The sequence below is a fragment of the Carettochelys insculpta genome, chromosome 1, assembly GCF_033958435.1.
Source record: "Carettochelys insculpta isolate YL-2023 chromosome 1, ASM3395843v1, whole genome shotgun sequence".
Classification (NCBI taxonomy): Eukaryota; Metazoa; Chordata; order Testudines; family Carettochelyidae; genus Carettochelys; species Carettochelys insculpta.
This window is the reverse complement of record NC_134137.1, coordinates 198,389,184-198,408,739: the sequence shown is the minus strand read 5'-3', so window position 1 is coordinate 198,408,739 and position 19,556 is coordinate 198,389,184. Positions and strand designations below refer to the sequence as shown.

The 19,556-nt window shown below is 41.0% G+C and overlaps 1 protein-coding gene across 2 annotated transcripts in view; it reads left to right on the top strand.

Moving 5' to 3' along the window:
- Window positions 1–19,556, top strand: part of GBE1 (1,4-alpha-glucan branching enzyme 1) — a 308,337-nt gene that overhangs the window by 231,253 nt on the left and 57,528 nt on the right. For both annotated transcript variants that reach the window (XM_074983475.1, XM_074983474.1), the window contains exons 13-14: window positions 17,919–18,103; window positions 19,419–19,549. In XM_074983475.1, coding sequence (XP_074839576.1) covers window positions 17,919–18,103; window positions 19,419–19,549 — 316 coding nt within the window. The remainder of the gene's footprint in view (window positions 1–17,918; window positions 18,104–19,418; window positions 19,550–19,556) is intronic.

The window sequence follows — 19,556 nt, the reverse complement described above, 5'->3', positions numbered from 1 at the left end:
GTGATGTCCTTCTCATGTGTGCAGTGACTGGTGCGGATGACTGCTGGGCCAATTGCTCCCTTATTTGATCGACATTGGTGATCAGGATTGTCACCAAACAGAGAAGTCAAAGGAAGCAGATCCGATGAAAGATCAACATACAAAGCTTGAAGGACCCCGTCAGATGAAGTAACTTCCAGATATCACTCCAAAGGTAGCTGCCAACAGTACACCCTGAATATGTGGAAGAACACTAGTGTCAATTGAAAAATGTCTCATCATTGGATCTTATGGAGAAACTATTGACTATCAGTCCAGGAAGCATCAGGACTGGTTTGAGAATGATGTGCAAATTGAATGCCTGATTGGGGCTAAAAGGAAAGCCTGTAGGGTGTGGCAAAATGACATCAACTGCACAAAAAAGAGAGAAGCACATGCCAAGGCTAAGGTAGAAGTACAATGTGAAACAAGGACTCTGGAAAAAACAGTGGTGGACTGAGAAGATGCAAGAACTCCAGCAGCTCAGACATCAATGATACAAGAGGTTTTTTCAATGCTATCAAAGCTGTTTATGTACCAGGAAACCAGGGAATCAATCCCCTGAGATCAAAGGATGGTACTCAACTCTTGAAAGACAATGAATCCATTTCTTCTTGCTGGAGAGAGCACTGTAATGAGCACTTGAACTGCCCCTCTACTGTGGTCCTAGAATCTCTTGACCAAATCCCTCAGCAATCACCTAGGGATAATCTTGCAAGGCTTCCTGAACCGAGTGAGGTGCAAGCTGCCAACGAAATGATGAAGTGCAACAAGGAAAATGAACTAGGTGGAATCCCCACTAAAGTCTTCAAAGAAGGCAAGATGGAGCTCCATAAAGAATTCCACTTCCTGATTTTCAAGATCTGGGATAGGGAGCAGATGCCGTGAGATTTTTAGACACACTCTAATCATCAGCCTCTTCAAGAAGGGCAACAGTTGGGTCTGTGGAAACTATCATGGCATCTCCCTCCTGGCAATGGCCTGGAAAATCCTAGCTCAAGTCCTTACAAACAGTCTCCTGCCACTCTCTGAATAAATTCTTCCAGAATCCCAGCGTGGCTTCAACCATTCAACTTTGCCATCTGACAACTGCAAGAAAAATGTCATGAACATAACCAAGACTTATATATGAGGTTTCATTGAGCTGACCAACACATTAGACTCAGTCAGTCTTAAAGCACTGTGGACCATCCTCTCGAAGATCAGCTGCCCTAAAAAAAATCATTAGCATCTTCAGGCTGCTTCACGAGAAAATGACTGCCACAATATAGAGCAACAATGTATCCCAGAGCAACCTCTGTAAAGTTAAAATGGGAGCCAAACAAATCTGTATCATTGCCCCATTACTGTTCTGCATCTTCATCACCGTGAACCTTCACTTCATTGATGGCAAGCTTCTGGATCGTGTGAAGTTTGTCTATAGAATGAGTGGGAAGCTTTTCAGTCTGAGAAGACTGAAGGCTAAAAGCAAGACATCCACAACCTCAGTCATGGAGCTCCAGTACACAAATGACAACATAGTTGCTGTTCTTTCTCCTGAAAGCCTTCAGACCATCTTATGTGCCTTTGCTAAAGCATACGAGACTCTTGGCCTTACACTGAACATCAGAAAGACCAAGGTGCTCCGCCAACCCTTGCCAACGGCACAATCTCTTGTACAGTCTGTTGAAGTCAATGGAGAACTGCTAGAAAATGTGGAGCACTTCCCATACCTGGGAAGTTATCTCTCTCTGCTAAAGTTGACATTGATGCTGAGATCCAGCTTTCTCCTGCTTGAAACAAAGGGTCTTTGAAAACCAGGACATCTATCCCAAGGAAAAGCTCCTTGTATACTGTGCCATGGGTGTTCCAGCTCTACTCTGTGCATGTGTAAGCTGGACAACAGACAGGAGTTATTTGGAGCCACTTTTTAATAATATCAATGCTGCCTGAGGAGAATCCTAAATACCTCTTGGAAGGATAAGTGCACGAACACTAGTACCCAGGAAGAATCAGAGATGACCAGAACTGAAGCCATTAACATTCGTCAACAACTTTAGTGGACTGGTCACGTGGTTCAAATGTCTGATCAACACCTCTGAAAACAGATTCTGTTTTCAGAGTTGGAGGAAGCACAGAGGAGCATTGGGGGCCAGCGGAAGCAATATAAGGACATGCTGAAGGCACACATGGAAAAGTGCAGCATCAGTGTCAATGCTTGGAAGAGCCTTGCCTGCCAAGACCATCTCCAATGGAGAATGGTAATCCATGAGCGGGTAGCGCAACTGAGCGATCCCACAGCAGTGTAGATGAGGAGAGGTGGAGAAGAAGAGATCATCTCAAACTGCCCTGTGCCCCTCCAACAGCAACCAATACCTGTTCTTTCTGTGATAAGACCTATAACTCCAGAACTGAGTTGATCAACCATCAACAGACTCGCAAATAGGAGGGTGACAAGACATCATACTCCTTAGCAGGTGACTGCCAAGAATTCCTCTTTCAAATGCCTTCAAAATGCCCTTATTCTACACTGGCACTACCCATTGTTGTCTGCTGTTGTACTAGTTACTTTGCCTCATTCCTTGTATTGTCTCAGTCTTATCCTTCCTTTCCTTAATGCTGCCTCTTGTTTCTCTTCACCTCAGTCTGATTTTAGATTGTGAGCTCTCATGGACAGGAATTGCTTGTGTGTGTGTTAATACCTGTGAAATATCACATACATTATTTTGCTAATAGCAATGAAATAGGAGTTTCATGTCTGAAGTTTTGGTGATATTTTAAAATAATACTAACATTAGCCCATCGGTAATTTTGAATATTTGTTACTTCATGAATATTTGTATGTTCATGAGTCCTGATATGTCACTTGGGATGTTCAGAAATTATTTGCATCAAATGCAAGACAAATATAATGGCTCTTTTTAGTTAGTCTGGAGGAGTTTGCAAAAATATCTGACAGGTTTGTTTTGTGCATTTTTTTTATATACCAAGTTTTGAATCTCACGGATAGCTTTGTTGCTTGTCAATTTTGAAATCTATTTCAGTCCTCTTTGCAGTATAATAAAGTATCGAGTGGATCCATAGGCCCCACACGAAAGGTTGTAGTATTTGCATTTGAACTGCTTCCTAGAATCAATCCAAACTTCTGTTTTCAACTTCTCAATTTTTCTGAAGTTCCAGTTGAAAGCACTGCCTTAAGTAGCTTTCATACTATAACAACAGAAAGATAGTATGTAAAATTAATTTTTAATTTGCATTGTTTCAGGGCCATAATATTTATTTAACTTTTCTGTGCATTTGAATAGTTACAGAGAGGTAGCCATGTTAGACTGCTTCTACACATGCCCCTTCTTCCGAAGGGAGGATTGTAATGAGCGGCCTGGAAGATGGTAATGAGGATGTAAATTTCCTGCACCTTATTAGCATATGGCCATGTAATTCGAAGTCTGGGAGCAGCTCTTCTGTACTCTCAAATACATGAGCAGACATGTGGCCTGTGTGGATCTTCCAGAAGGAAACCATCCTTCCAGAAGCCCCTTCGTCCTCAAAACTTTGTTCAGCCTTAACAAAACAAAAAAGCAGTCCTGAAGCACTTTAAAGACTAACAAAATAATTTGCTTTAGAATTTCCTGGTTTTAATTTTTGGTTTTCGTCCTCCTTTTTATATTTTTTGTTTCTCTTACCGACAAATATCTGGCCCCATTGAAGTCAGTGGCAAAACTCCCTTTGACTTCAATAGGTCCAGGGTTTTGCCCACGGTATATTAATCAGTAGACTTTTGTGGTTTACGTTTCTACCTTTTTAATCCATTCTTGAAATTAAGCAGTGCTACTCTTCTATGATTCTATAGATTGACATTTTTTATTGTGCTATACGTGAAAGGAAATATTTGGCATCTGTGTCAAAACTTCAGTTCATAATATTTTTTTCAATGTCTGTCACTCCTCTGTTGAAGACACTTTGCAGTTCAATAACATAAATGACTTGGAGTGCAATGTTTCTGTCATATGTTCCTAAATATTTCAGGACTCTCTACAAAATGAGTTTTAAATAATATATGCTACGTATCTAGGCACTAAAAGCAATAAAGATGTGCTAAGTTGAAAGCCATTGCTGCTAGTAAGGTGCATTTCAACAAGACATTATTTGGAAACAATGGGCAGGACATAGTGTGGTGTGTAAATGGTTAAGAAAAGCAAATAATTCCCATTGCTATTCTAATTCATAAATACGTTATGTTTAAAAGATATGAGTAGAATGCATTATGAAGTATCTCCAGAAAGATTTTGTTGGAAAATTAGTAGCTTGGACTCACTAAAACATTCAAATGTAACTCTTTTCCCCTTGTTATGAACAGTGTCCTACTCTGAATATTAACACAAAATATTTGGTGACTGAAAATAGCAAATAAGTGTGTTTTAGAATTTTAAACTTTCTTTTGAAAACAGTGTTATTTTGGCATATGATGGCTTAAATGGGACAGCCATATGTTTTGTTTTATCTGTGTTTTATTGCAGAAATAGTAGATCTTATGCACAAAAGTTTCAGTTAATTAATTTGTTCATCTCTAAGGTGCTAAAACAGGACTGCTTGTTATTTGTGAAAAATGCCTGGCGAAACAACTGCCCTTGACTTCAGTTGACTTTGTATCTGGCTACAAGGTCTTTTCATGCCAGTCTATTTTGCCATGTAGACAAGCCCTGAATCACCTGGAGCTCCCACATATAGGCATTATACAGATATTATTCAGCCAAATTGTTCTTTTTTGTGCCTGAGCAGATAAAAAGATTCGTCCATTTACAGTACCTGGAACGTTAGTACAGAACAATCCTATTGGCATGCATTTAGTGCATTATTTTGTTTTTTATTTGTTTTAATTTCTGTGCAAAGCCAGTTTTGATATGAGTCAGTGACAAGATACCAGTTAATCAGAAATAGTCTGTGAGGAATTGGAAGGTATTGGGTAGGCCAAGATTATTTAAAAAAAAAAAAAAAAGTGGGGGAGAGGTCAGGGGGACCAAATCCCTAGGATGGTATTGGTTAGGCTCCCCACAAAGTCAATTTATTGCTGCCACACTTTTTATTGCCAAGCATTGACTGTTGGAATAGTGCATTGTGGGAACCTATCTCACAGTTCCCTCATCCCTATAGCATTCTGTGTATTTTCACTAGTCCAGCATGAGGGAAAAAAAAATGCCCCACAAGTGGTTGCAGGGATGTGATGTGATCTTACCACTTTGCATTGCCTTCATTCCCCTCCCATGGAAAGCAAATGGCCATTTTTCCAGGCAGAAGGAAGGAAAGTAGGGCATCAACAACAATCGCCTAATTAACTGAAATCTCTTGCTTCTCTAACTGAATTCTCTAACCCCTGTATTTACATGTATTCCTATGGGGGAAAATTCCCCTTTACACATCATTTCACTATACGTCATGACTTTGCAGTCCCTAACCATGACTTATAAAGGAGACCCCCTGTATTTTCATCATTGAACCTGAGACTAGTTGTCCACCATGGTTCAATCTACACTTACTGGCCAGTCAGCAGCACCGCGGTCAATGTTCTGGAGTTTAGTTTTGCTGCTTGTTAAGATGCAGCAAAATCCATCTCTTTGGATTCAGCCATGGACCCTGGTACTCCATACTTTTGCATGGAGTAGGGGAAGCTGGTCTGAAGAGTTCGTCTACACAGGGTACCAAAATCGATTGATATGTCATCTCAATCTATGCTAATAGCATGGCTACAGTTGTGTACCTGGGAGCAACTTTCTACCCTAGTGTAGCTGTAACTTATGCTAAAGAATAAGGCAAAATAGCTTCTCAGATGCAGCTAGCAGTTGTTTGGACTAGCGATAGGAACAATCTCATTTCCAATACAGTCCGCATTGGAAACGAGATTGGTCTGATGATGTGCGTCTGTCCAATGAAAGCTCATCACCGAATAAATCATTTTGTTAGTCTTTTAAAGTGCTACATTTCTGCTGCTTTGTTTTGTTGGAGTATGGACTAACGTGGCTACCTCTCTGTTACTATTCAATAGCAACAATGGCATCCATCATACCATCAAGCAGAATTTTCATTTAACAAAACAGAACAGAAAAATAACATGCTTTTTTTTTTTTTTTCGCATTATAAGGGTGGTTTGTGGGTTGGTTTGTTTTTCAGATTTTTAGCAGAATTTCACATGCAGGCCCTTTCACTTTGTAAATCAAAAAAAAAAGCGGGGGATGGAATGGAACTATTACAGGCTGAGAAATCTTTTCAGTAAGGCTCTTGTCTTTCTCATTTGTTAAATGGTTTTGGCAGAAGTAGATTACAATGAGTATGATTTGCAGAAAGTATTTAAGTATTTATCACTGTGAACTTGGAAGATGCAGAGATCAGCAAAATCTTTAAATTAAAAATAAGTCTTAAGAGTTGTAGACATATATGTCAAAGAAATGAAGCCCTTGTGGGTAAATGGGATGGGGGAAGTATTCATAACATATACACAGAATTAAACATTAGCTGTATTTATCTTAGCTGACAACCTGCATACAAAGACATAGACTGGTGTTCTTTGAACTATCCAGTATATTAAGCTGAAAAATTAAACTGATGGATCTTTTAACAGTAGAATAAATATTAGATGAATACAACATCTTGCAAGAGTGCAGACTTCTAACAATTCTTCTGCAGGAGCTGGAGACAGTAACCTGTGAATTCTCTTGAATTCGAATATAGTCTTTGATACAGAGTACAACAAATGGTTTGATAATTATTTCTTTGCTTTAACCTGTGCCTGCTTGCCTTTACTTCTGAATGAAAAACACAACATATCTGTCTGCTTTGACAAGTAAACATTTATTATAAGTGACATGTATTTCGAAAGAATCTCCTTTGGAAAAGAAAAGGTCAGGAAAAGGTGAATGTATTTAAAAAGAAAAAAAGTATCAAAAGCCACCACTCCAAATTCAGTATTTTTCTTCTTGGCCATGTACTATAAGTAGTTTTGTGTTGAAATAAAGCGTGTGTACGTGCATGTAGTTGTATATTTTTCTAGAGCTGGGTGGGAAACTGTTTTTTCCCATACCCTGAGAAATGTTAAGGCTTCAGAATGTTTTCCCATTGTATAATAAAAGGAGAGTCCCCTGGGTGGTGGTGGTGATGGTGGTTTTTTTTTTTTTTTTCCCTGGGGAAGGGAGGAGATGAAACACATATTTATTGTAACTGACAGACCAACTCACCCACTTATATACCCTAATCACTAGGCTAGTGGCTATTATATCTATGATGTTAGACACTGAGGTCGAAGTTCCTTCATTGTCCTGATGCCAGCTGAGTGCCTTGTCTGTTGGGCTCGTAGTTATTTTGTGATTGCGCTCTCTCTCTCTGGCTATGTCCACACTTCAGAGATCTTTCAAAAGAAGCCCTTCCAGAAGATCTCTTACAAAATTATCTCTTTCAAAAGAGTGTACCCACACACAAAAAAGTGGATCAAAGAGTGATCTGAACTTTTGAAAGAAAGCGTCCACGCAGCCCTTGCTCTTCGAAAGAACAGGCCAAAGATCGAAAAACCAGGTCCTGTGAGGACTGTTCTTTCGAAAGAAGGGCCCTGTGGAGTGGCTACATATGTTTTCTTTTGAAATAAGGCATTCTTCCTGAAGTTGGAGTGGCAGACTTCTTTCTAAAGGAGCACTGCATTTTCAATTTGCTTTCAAAAAAATGCTTTTTGGGTGTAGACGTGCCACGGGATCTTTCAAAAGAGCCCTCTTTTGAAAAGTCTTTTGAAAGAACGTGCTAGTGTAGATGTGGTCTCTCTCTTGCTAGCAGTTCCATTTGGGCCTACAAAGAAGTGTCACTTTCAACAGAAACTGAACGAAGATTTGGTTTGAGTCTATTTTCTGACAAAAACAGATTGCTGTCAAATTTTGAGTTTTATTTTTTTCTGTCAAGGAAGAGGATGATCTGTACCCTTTTGTATGATATACACAGCATGTGTGTAAGAGTGTGAGAGGGAAGTCAGGCAAGGCAGGGTTAAACAAGGCCTGTTGGCCCAATCAGCCCCATCCCTGTTCACCTCTGGCCAATGTCAGGCCTTGAGGGGGTATAAAAGGAGGGAAGCCCAGTTTGGGGTTGACCGCCAAGCAGCAGGAGCTGTCTCTGAGGCAACAGGTCCCAAGCCAGACCTGCCACCTGGTTGGTCGCTGGTGGGCGCAGCCCAGAACCCTCCCTCCCCCGGCACTGAAGGGAGTGCAGAGCGGCCCAGCAGGGAACCCCTCTCCTGCCAAAGGGGGGAATAGATTCTCGGGGCCATGCCCCAAACTTAACCCATAGACTCTCGAGTGGGGCTGAAGACCCCCCAGCAGGCCCTGGCCGGGGGGCCTAGACACTAGGCCCTCCCGGTCCCAGGTGCAAAAGGCTCACAATGTGGTAATAGCCGCTTGAAAGAGTGTGGTTTTTTTTTTTTTTTTCATGCCTCTATCTCACTTTGTCTGCCCACTAAATTCATTGTAAAAACACTGAGTAATCTCCCTACACACACTTTCCTTCCCAGAAAATTATGCTGCTGTGAAAAAATGTCTTCCTTTCATCCAGTGCAGCCTGGATAAAATTTAGTCATGGATGATTATCATAAAGAAGATTGGCTAGCCTGTACCGAAAGATACATATTGTTTGTCAAGAGTTTCCCTTTCAAGAGATGTAAATCACTTGTTGCTAGCAAATAAATAACAGAGGCCTCACTTTCAAAATGACCACAGTTATACTTCAGGTCAGCCTGAATTTTCTGTTTTTGGTCTCTGTTTTTCCTTCAGAAATGTAGGCAGTTGAACTCATGTTGCAAAGAGTGTCTAGTGGAGCAAGTTTGATAATTATGGAAGAACAGTAATATTTAAAGTTTTAGATAGTGGGTGCAACACATCTCTTGGGGTTATTTTAAAAAACTCCCACTGTGACATGATCAAACTATATATATTTTTTTTGTTTTGTCTTTTAAACACCTGCGGTATCTGTACACGTGTCAGTCGTCTTCCAGAAGATTGGGGGAGCATCCACATGTGTAAGGTGCTCTTGCAGAAGGAATATGGAAGAAAACAGCACTTCTGGATCCCTAATGCTACTTTCATAAGGGGAATAACACCTTCATCTGGAAGATTCTTCCAGAAAAAAGCACACCTGGATGCTCATGGACTGCTTCTTCCAGAAGAAGCAGTCCACCATGTCGGCTCCCCTCCCCTCCACCACCTCCAAGCTGGGAGACAATCTAACAGGCTCATAGGGTGCTCTATGGTGCCTGCTTCCAGCAGCAGTTAAAGCCATGGACCTTAGAAACCCTGGAGCAGGAAACAGGGGCTGTGAGGCTGGCAGCACGTGCTGGACTGCAGCACCCAGCCCACTGCCTCCCCATGTGCCCTGGGTAGCCCTGGAGAGCCGGATGATGGCAGCCTGGAGGGGGATGACCCCCCTAAGAAGAGAGCCCCGCCTCCTGGATGGAGCCAGAGCTGCAAGACTTCCTCCTCACACTCTGGCAAGAGGAAGATGCCCTAAGAAATATGTCGGGGCACCATCAAAATGCTTCTGCTGGCACCTGACTGGTGCCAGCCCTGGCCACCCTGCCCAGACTGCAGATCAAGTCCACTGCAAGATCAAAGAGCTCTGGCAGGGATATGCATGGGCCAGGAACAGCAGCCACTGCTCGGGGGCCAGGCCAGCCAAGTGGCCGTATTGTAAGAAGTTGCGGGACATTATGTCAGGCAATGACCCCTTGCCACCGTGCTGTCTTGTGGCCATGGCATCCAGGGACCCCCTGCTGCACTGGAGGGGGAGGATGGTGGCTCTTTCGAAGAGGCCAGGGAAGAGGTTGAGACCACCAGCCAGCCCCAGGGACTCTCGTATGATTCCTACCTTGAGGTGGTCCTGGTGATAGCCATGGCCTCAGGGCTGAGCAGCCGGAATACATCCAGCTGGGCATCCCTGCACCTATCTGAGGTCACACCAGGTATGTGCATGGCACAGGGCATCCCCTGGTGGGGGCACATGTACCCCAGTGCTGCAGGCAAGCTGCAGGGCATCCCATTCCTACCGGCCACCCTCAGGAGCTCCTGCACACACTTTTGATGATCAGTTTTTTAGTACCTAACTTTTCATCCTTTAGTGATGGTCCCCATTGTATTCCACTGAATGTTACACTCATGTGCAATGCCCCAAATCAGAGGTTTTAGAAGTAGTAGTTTAGTCCTTTGGTCCACTTATGCCCTATTTTTAAGGACTTTGATTCACAACTACCCTCAGCGCCCATGACTGGGCCCTGGAGTATGTTTTTCCTTCCCAGCCCACAACCAGGATGTCCGTTCTGTCTTGCTCAAGTACTTCATGGATGCCTCTAATGAGGCTGCAATTAAATCCAGGGCTGGGAACCCCATTGCACATGGGACTGAGTAATCAACTAGCATGCGTCCTACCACAGAACCCCCATCTGTTTCTTCTGTTACTTTAGCTATGGAGCCTGTCGTGGCGTCTAACTCTGAGGCAAGGAATCATGCATATAAGCATGGCAGTACATCTTCCTCCAACTCTGAGGATACTGTGCCATCCATTAGTTTTGTGCATATCACTTCCTGATATACACAAGCATAAGATTTCACACAGACTGTCAGCTCTAACCACTTTTCCTGCTTGGTGCTGCTAAAGTCAAATGAACTTTGTTCCAAGGCAGTCTTCCATTCCAGGTCCCACTCTGACTGAGAAGGATGTGTCAGTGACACTGGACTCAAGTCAGCCGCTGAGCCTCAAGAATTGTTGCCCAGACTGAGGTGAGGTGTCTGCATCTTCAATGCCACCTCTCCTTGGAGGATGTACTACCCTATGTCAGACTTGCTGTGTTTCTGCCCATTTCCCCTAAAACGCCTGCTCTTCTGACAGTTCCAACAGAACCACCATTCACGCCAAGCTCTGATTTATCAAAATCGGAGGACTCGGGAAATAAGGCCCCTCCTCCCATACAGTCCTTGTGGATACCCCAAGATCCCACCAGCTTATTGGAAATATCTTGCTTTTGCCAACCATTTTTCACTGGGGTTATCTTCAACACCCACCAGACCCATTAAGTTGGCCATACTGGGATGTTGTGGCTACAGTATCCACAATCGCAACATTTCTTCCTCATGAGGAATCTCCACACTTGCCTCTTTGGCCATCATCATCATTTAGACCTTCTGAGCCCCTGTTAGAGGATATACACATTAGTCCAGACAAGTCAGAGGTGTGAAGGAAAGAGCAGCAGAACAGGTGGTAAATGCAAATTATATAATGTCAATAAAACATTCGGAGAAAAGCAGAAGGTGGTATTTTTTGCAATGCATTAGAAGATGAAGTCGGTAGAGCAAAACAACTAGTTAATCTTGTGTATAGGTGTCTATGAACTGATTTCAGTGAGTGCTCAGTCATGCTTTTGAGTCCATTAAAAGGTATTTGGTTGTTGCTGTACTTAACTTTTACCTGATTTAGGTGTTTAAATCTCATATTTTGCAAATAATAATTAGTAATAATATTTAGGCTTTTAGGAGACTGAGACCTTTCAAAAATGAGATTTAGACACCTAAATGATTTAGGCAGTAACAGGCTGAGTTACATTTCAGTATATTTAAAAATCTAGGTCTACATCTATATCAAATGCACCTCTATTTTAAATGTTAGGGTTTTTTAATCTCTATCTGATTTTTGCTGTTTTGGAGTGATTATTGAGTTGTTCTGATCAAGGTTTTCTGTAGTAGAAATAGAGGATGATTGTCTTCCCAGCATTTTTCTTGTGCACCAAGCATACCGTGCAACAGCCCAGTGAGATGAGTTCCCATACATCCAAACCCTTTCACATGTGTATTTATGTCAAAGGGAGACGTCTGGGAAATTCACTTCACTCAGAGGGTCTCCATACTGGAGCAGAAGTCTGCCGGCCTGGAGCTTATTAGAGGAGCCATGTGTTGCCTTGGTACTTTAAGTACAGTAATCCCTCAAAATGCATGATTTCAAGGTTTTAAGTGCTGTTAAATATCTACTCTGCTCCAATAGATTGCTGCCTTTTCTCACACTTATGTTGAGTGATCCCACAAAACTGCCCTTTTGCCTTATCAATTTAGCCTTGCTCTTTAGGAGACTGCTGGTATACAGAGCAGCTATCAAAACTGTCTGAAAGGAAAAAGATCAACGTAATTCTAGCAATCCCTTGGTATTCTGCCAAGCACTAACCAGCTCCAGCTAAACATTCCAAAGTATTTTTGTGGAAGGTTTAAATGTATTTATAGTTTAATACATGAATATATTGATGAAGGAAATAGCCAGCACAGTGAATAGGTTAGTAATGCATAGGTCTCATTAGAATTGTGCAATTGATAATTTGTACACATCAACTTACATCTTGGTGTCAGTAAAGAAATGCATAATATATACAGCATATGGGCAATGGTGCACGTTAATTAAATTCCTAGGTGAAATTATTATTATTATTATTGGAAGTACTAATAAATGAATACAACTATATCGTTGGCATCACAGAAACTTGGTGGGATAATACTCAAGATTGGAATGTTGGTATTGAAGGGTACAGCTTGCTTAGGAAGGACAGACAGGGAAAGAAGGGAGGAGGTGTTGCCTTGTATATTAAAAATGTATACACTTGGACAGAGGTGGAGATGGACGTAGGAGATGGATGGGTTGAAAGTCTCTGGGTTAGACTCAGAGGAGTAAAAAACAAGGATGAGGTCCTACTAGAAGTCTACTACAGGCCCCCTAGCCAGGTGGATGAGGCTTTCTTTAAACAGCTGACAAAATCATCCAGGGCCCAGAATTTGGCGGTGATGGGGGACTTCAACTATCCAGGTATATGTTGGGAAACTAATACAGCAGGGGACGGACTGTCCAATAAATTCTTGGATTGTATTGCAGACAACTTTTTATTCCAAAAGGTTGAAAAAGCTACCGGGGGGAAGCTGTTCTAGATTTAGTTTTAACAAATAGGGAGAAAATTATTGAGAATGTGAAAGTGGAAGGATGCTTGAGTAAAAGTAATCATGGAATCACAGAGTTCACAATTCTAAGGAAGGGTAGAAGGGAAGACAGTACAATAGAGAGAATGAATTTCAGGAAGGCAGATTTTGGTAAACTCAGACAGCTGGTAGGTAAGGTCCCATGGGAAGCTAAACTGAGGGGAAAAATGGCTGAGGAGAGTTGGCAGTTTTGCAAAGGGACATTATTAAGGGCCCAAAAGCAAGCTATCCCGCTGCGTAGGAAAGATAGAAAACATGGCAAAAGACTGCCTTGGCTTAACCAGGAGATCTTGCATGATCTCAAAATAAAAAAGGAATAGTATAAGAAATGGAAACTAGGACAAATTACAAAGGACGAATATAGGCAAACAACACGAGCATGCAGGAGCAAGATTAGAAAGGCTAAGGCACAAAATGAGCTCAAACTAGCTACAAGCATAAGGGGAAACAAGAAGGCTTTTTACAAATACATTGGTAACAAGAGGAAGACCAAGGAGAGGGTAGGGCCATTGGTCAGTGAGGAGGGAGAAACAGTAACAGGGAATTTGGAAATGGCAGAGATGCTTAATGATTTCTTTCTTTTGGTCTTCACTGAGAAATCTGAAGGAATGCCTGACATAGAGAATGCTAGTGAAAAAGGGGTAGGTTTAGAAGTTGAAATAAGAAAAGAACAATTAAAATTTACTTAGAAAAGTTAGATGTCTGCAAATCACCAGGACCTGATGAAATGCATCCTAGAATCCTCAAGGAGCTGATAGAAGAGGTATCTGAGCCTTTACCAATCATTTTTGGAAAATCATGGGAGATGGGAGAGATTCCAGAAGACTGGAAAAGGGCAAATATAGTACCCATTTATAAAAAGGGGAACAAGAATAACCCGGGAAACTACAGGCTAGTCGGCTTAACTTCTGTGCCAGGAAAGATAATGGAGCAGGGAATTAAAGAAATTATCTGCAAGCATTTGGAAGGTGGTAAGGTGATAGGGAACAGCCAGCATGGTTTTGTTAAAAACAGATCATGTCAAACCAATCTAATAGCTTTCTTTGATAGAATAACGAGCCTTGTGGATAAGGGAGAAGCGGTGGATGTGGTATACCTAGACTTCAGTAAAGCATTTGACACGGTCTCACATAATATACTTACCAATAAACTACTCAAATACAACTTAGATGGGGCTACTATAAGGTGGGTGAACAACTGGCTGGATAACTATACCCAAAGAGTAGCTATTAATGGTTTTCAATCCTGCTGGAAAAGAATAACTAGTGGGGTTCCGCAGGGGTCTGTTTTAGGACCGGTTCTGTTCAATATCTTTAACGATTTAGATATTGACATAGAAAGTACACTTATTAAGTTTGCAGATGATACCAAGCTGGGAGGGGTTGCAACTTCTTTGGAGGATAGGGTCATAATTCAAAAGGATCTGGATAAACTGGAGAAATGGGCTGAGGCAAACAGGATGAAGTTTAATAAGGACAAATGCAAAGTGCTCCACTTAGGAAGGAACAATCAGTGTCACACATACAGAATGGGAAAGGACTGCCTAGGAATGAGTACAGCAGAAAGGGATCTAGGGGTTATAGTGGACCACAAGCTAAATATGAGTCAACAGTGTGATGTTGTTGCAAAAAAAGCAAACATGATTCTAGGATGCATTAACAGGTGTGTTGTGAACAAGACACGAGAAGTCATTCTCCAGCTCTACTCTGCGCTGGTTAGGCCTCAGCTGGAGTATCGTGTCCAGTTCTGGGCACCGCAGTTCAGGAAGGATGTGGAGAAATTGGAGAGGGTCCGGAGGAGAGCAACGAGAATGATCAAAGGCTTAAAGAACATGACCTATGAAGAAAGGCTGAAAGAATTGAGCTTGTTTAGTTTGGAAAAGAGAAGATTGAGGGGGGACATGATAGCAGTTTTCAGGTATCTAAAAGGGTGTCATAAGGCAGAGGGAGGGAACTTGTTCTTCCTTGCCTCTGAGGATAGAACAAGAGGCAATGGACTTAAATTGCAGCAGGGGAGGTTCAGGTTGGACATTAGGAAAAAGTTCCTTACTCTCAGGGTGATCAAACACTGGAACGAATTGCCAAGGGAGGTGGTAGAATCTCCATCACTGGAGCTATTTAAGAAGAGGTTAGATAGATGGCTTTCCGGGATGGTCTAGAAAGTGCTTGGTCCTGCCATGAGGGCAGGGGGCTTGACTCGATGGCCTCTTGAGGTCACTTCCAGTCCTACTCTTCTATGATTCTATGATTATTATGCATTACAGTGCAGAGAAGCAAAACAAAAATGTTTACTAATCAAAATGTTCAATTAAAGGAATGGGGTTTTTTCCCCGTTAATTTCATTGTCTTGCTTTGCATCACTTGTACCAGTTTCTAGCTTGGACCCTCACATCAAATAGAAAAAAAATAATAATAATTACAGGAAAAGAAATCCCAATAGTACTTGTGTGCATAGAAGTTTTCACAATTACTCAAATGTGAATGTTGCTGTATTTGAAGAAATGAAATGTAGACTAAATGACCTAGTGTGTACTTTGCTGAAACCATTCGTGGACTCCAGTCCTGTTAGTCACATGTTTCTCGGTTTGTTTTGTTTTGTTTTTTCTTTCTTTTGGAGAGGGGTTTGTTTTTTGTTCAATGTTAGATTTAAAAAGCCTTCAGGTTTTTTTTTTTAAACAATTGTCAGCCCAGTCAGTGCTACTAAGATGACAATCAAGCATGACATTCTGTGAGATGTGAATTCTCACTTGAGATGGGGAGACTTGATGCTTTCCAAGTGACAGAGTAATTGTGGTTGACTAATGAAAGGAGTATTCCTTTCGCAAATATAAACTACCTTTATCCATCCCACAATCCAAAAGCTACTTTTGGATAACTTTTCTTTTTTCATGGAAGAGAAAACATTTTCTTATGAACCACTCGTATCTTTTATATATGATAGCTGCTTGATGTTAAGACTGACTTTACAGAGCAAGGCTATTCAACTTCTCTTGTTAACTAAAAATGCTATAAAACAAACAACAGGTACAAAAATGAACAATAACCTGCTAAAGTTTGCACCAAGAGGATATATTCTAAAAAAAAAATTATGAAACCTCGCCTGTAAATTCCTTTTTCTCCATTAGCCCATTTGGTTCATGTTCACCCCCACCCCCGGCTCTTTTTTTTTTTTTTTTTTTTTTTTTAAAAAGAAAAAAAAAGAAACATCTCCTATTCTTTCTGTGTCATTTAGAAATATCACATGTATAAAGTTGTATGCACTTTATACTCTTTTGGAAAGGTGAAAATACTAACTTGAAGTTGCAGTATGTAGACTTTCAATATTTTCTGTAATTAAATATACATTTCACTGTTTACATTATTCTAAAACAAACATATTTTGATTTCACTGTCTGCCTTCACAGTGCATATAGTAGCTGACTTTTAAAGGCCTGAGCATGGGTTGAGTGAGTTTGGTTTTTCTTGGTTGAGGAGAGGGTGTTTTGCCATCTTTCACAGTCATATTACATATGTTCAAACGGCTTTTAAATAGCAGGGAGATCACAGCAGAAAAGAACATCTTAATGTGGCTTTTAAAAGACAACACTGGTTCATCCTTCCTCCTCCAGCACTGTCTGAACCTCAGTGGTCCTGGACAAAGGATTTTGCTGGACCAGGGATGATCAATTCTGCCCCCTGCCCCTGGTTTCAGCCCCTGGTTTCAGCCCCTGCTTCTTGGGTTCCCCTCCAAACTTTCGCCGCAGCTTCCCAACCCTCTCTCCCCACAATCACCCACAGGTTCCCCAGCCACTGGGTCTCAGCCCCAGGCACCCCAAGCCACAACTTCCAGTGGCCATAGCTTTGCGCAGCCCCAACCTTGGCTTCCCTCCCAGCCTTGGGGATGAGCTGCTGCTCCCCAGCCAGTGGCTTTGCATGCAACCCTGGCTGCCGCTTCCCGCCTGGCTGCTGCCATGAGTCTGGGCTGCCAGCTTACTAGCTGCCACTCCCTGCTGCTGCTTCTGGGCTCGTGCTCCTGGTCTGGCTGACTCCTGTTCCTTCCAGTCTCAGGACTCTCTGGTCCTGCAAGATCTGTGATCCTACTGGACAATGGATGTTGCCAGATGAGAGAGTGCCAGATTTGGCAGTTTTAACCTCTGTTACATTTGATTAGAGAGAGCTTCTGTTCTACAGCAGTACCTCAATATTTTTTAATCAATTTCCTCCTCATATTGTCAGCATGGTTAATGTGCAGTGCACTATTACGCCAAGGTCATTGTCAAAGTCCTGATGTGATTCTGATCTTTTTAGTTCATGCTTGGTTTATGGTTTTGAGCTGAACGTGAAATGTAATGATTGTGTTTGTCAACATGAAATTCAGTTTGCTGCACGTTGGCTTATCTATAGAGCAGTCGATGATAATGTTCCAATAGAATTCCTAAAGCTCCCCCGCCCATACTCTTGTTCGCTGTGGTGGACAGTCGTTAGTAGGAAGAAGTGACTTGTTCAGGTTTTGTTTCCCCAGAATTGTTTACATCTTAACTGATATTGTATTAATGACTGTGAGCCTGATTGTTAGTTGTACTGACTGGGGAGCGTGATCATTAAGTGCTGCATGAACACAAGTGGGTAAGCCTCTGATAAGTATAGCTTGCATATTGCATGTGGCCTGCATAAGAAGTCACAGCACTAATGTGGTCCAGTGGTCACATCAGCCTACTGCAATCCTAATACCACATGGAGTTCTTAGGAGCTTTTTAACATTGTAAAGAATCTTTATGTAGGGAAATAAAGATGTTTAGATTCTAGATTTTGGAGTAGTTCAATTGTTTAAGTGTACAAAAATGCAGATTTAGGTTCTCAGTATCTCTTAATCATGTCTGTCTATTTCTTACCATTCTTTAATAAATATTTTTAAATACAGGTAATGAATTTGGGCATCCAGAATGGCTGGACTTTCCCAGAAAAGGAAACAACGAGAGTTACCATTATGCCAGGAGACAGTTTCATTTAGCTGATGATCAGCTTCTTCGCTATAGATTCCTAAATGCATTTGATAGAGATATGAATAAATTGGAAGAAAGATTTGGCTGGCTTGCATCTCCCCAGGTAAGCTATATATGCTAAATGTTATGTTTTAGTCACCAGCATTGTACATGTTCAGAATTCTAATAATGTAAAATCTACATGCAAAAATTTCAAACAGCACTTTATTATGCACTGTAATGCCTTGTTACATATTTCAGCTTGTCAAAACATGTCGCTGAAGTGTCTCTTGGAGATAATGAAAACCTGAAACAGTGTCCTGTTTACTTTCAGAAGGCGCTCTTATTATTTTTGCTTTTTCATTTAGAAATTTTAATTCCGATTGGTTAAAGCAACTAAAATTCTGCTTGTAATCTAACTGAAAGGTTGTTTTGGGGGTGTCTTAATTGTTTTGATCATTGCCTTTCATGATGATAATTTATTCTGTCATCAGAAAAGCATTTTCAAGGTGCATAGTGTATCTTGTGTTATAGTCTCTGAACTTTGTGCTGTCAATACTGTATTTGCAGACATACCTACAGTGTGCAGTATAGGTGTAGTTATAAAACTGACACAGCAGTAGACCTTCTATAGCTTCTCAATGTTAAATTAGTTTGATTGCATGATAGCTTTTGCTCAGATACTAAGTGTAAAAGGTGTTCTGTTATCCATTCTCTTGAAAGGACTGTTTTGAACTGGCTATGTATTCATTTTCTTCGGTGTGGAGCTTTAACAAATGGATACTTCAAGGCATTGCATATGGAATAAGTTTTTGTTTTGTTTTTTTGTTGCCAGTCATACATATATTAATAAAAGGCTTATCATCCGTGACAGTTTCAGCTCTGAAGGGCAAATAATAATCCCTCTACGTGTGGACATCACGATGTACAAAATAGCATCCTGTTTATTTTAAATCTTCTGTTTGGCTTCTGAATGACCCACAGTGGCTGTGATGCTGATCCAGATCACAAGGAGTTTTGTGAATTTCCTTTAGTTTAAAAAAAAAACAACAACAAAAAAAAACCCACCATGTTTGAAAAGAAGCATGTGGACATTAATGCATAATTTATCCTTGTTTTTAAAATAATTCTACTCAGGTCTCATTTTTCTCATCTGCTGTGGTAAAATGTGTTTGACTTTTATTATTTTTCTTATGTATCCTACTTAGCTGTTTAAAAACTAGAGTTTTTTGCTCTGAAATTTGGTGTGAAGTTACAAACCTTGTGAGAGAGTCCACAGATTAGCTAATAGCAGAGTTTAAGTTTTTGTCAGTTTTGCTTTTAGTTAAATACAAGCAAAGTTGCAATGTAACTTTATATTGTGCGTTGTAATTATAAATAAGGAATGGTTTGGTTTGTTTTGATAACAATTTAAATGCAACTATCTATTTTCTTTCCAGGCTTTTGTGAGTGAAAAACATGAATCAAATAAGGTCATCGCATTTGAGAGGGCAAATCTAATATTTATATTTAATTTTCATCCATCTCAAAGCTATACTGAATACAGAGTGGGCACTGAAACTCCAGGAAAATATCCT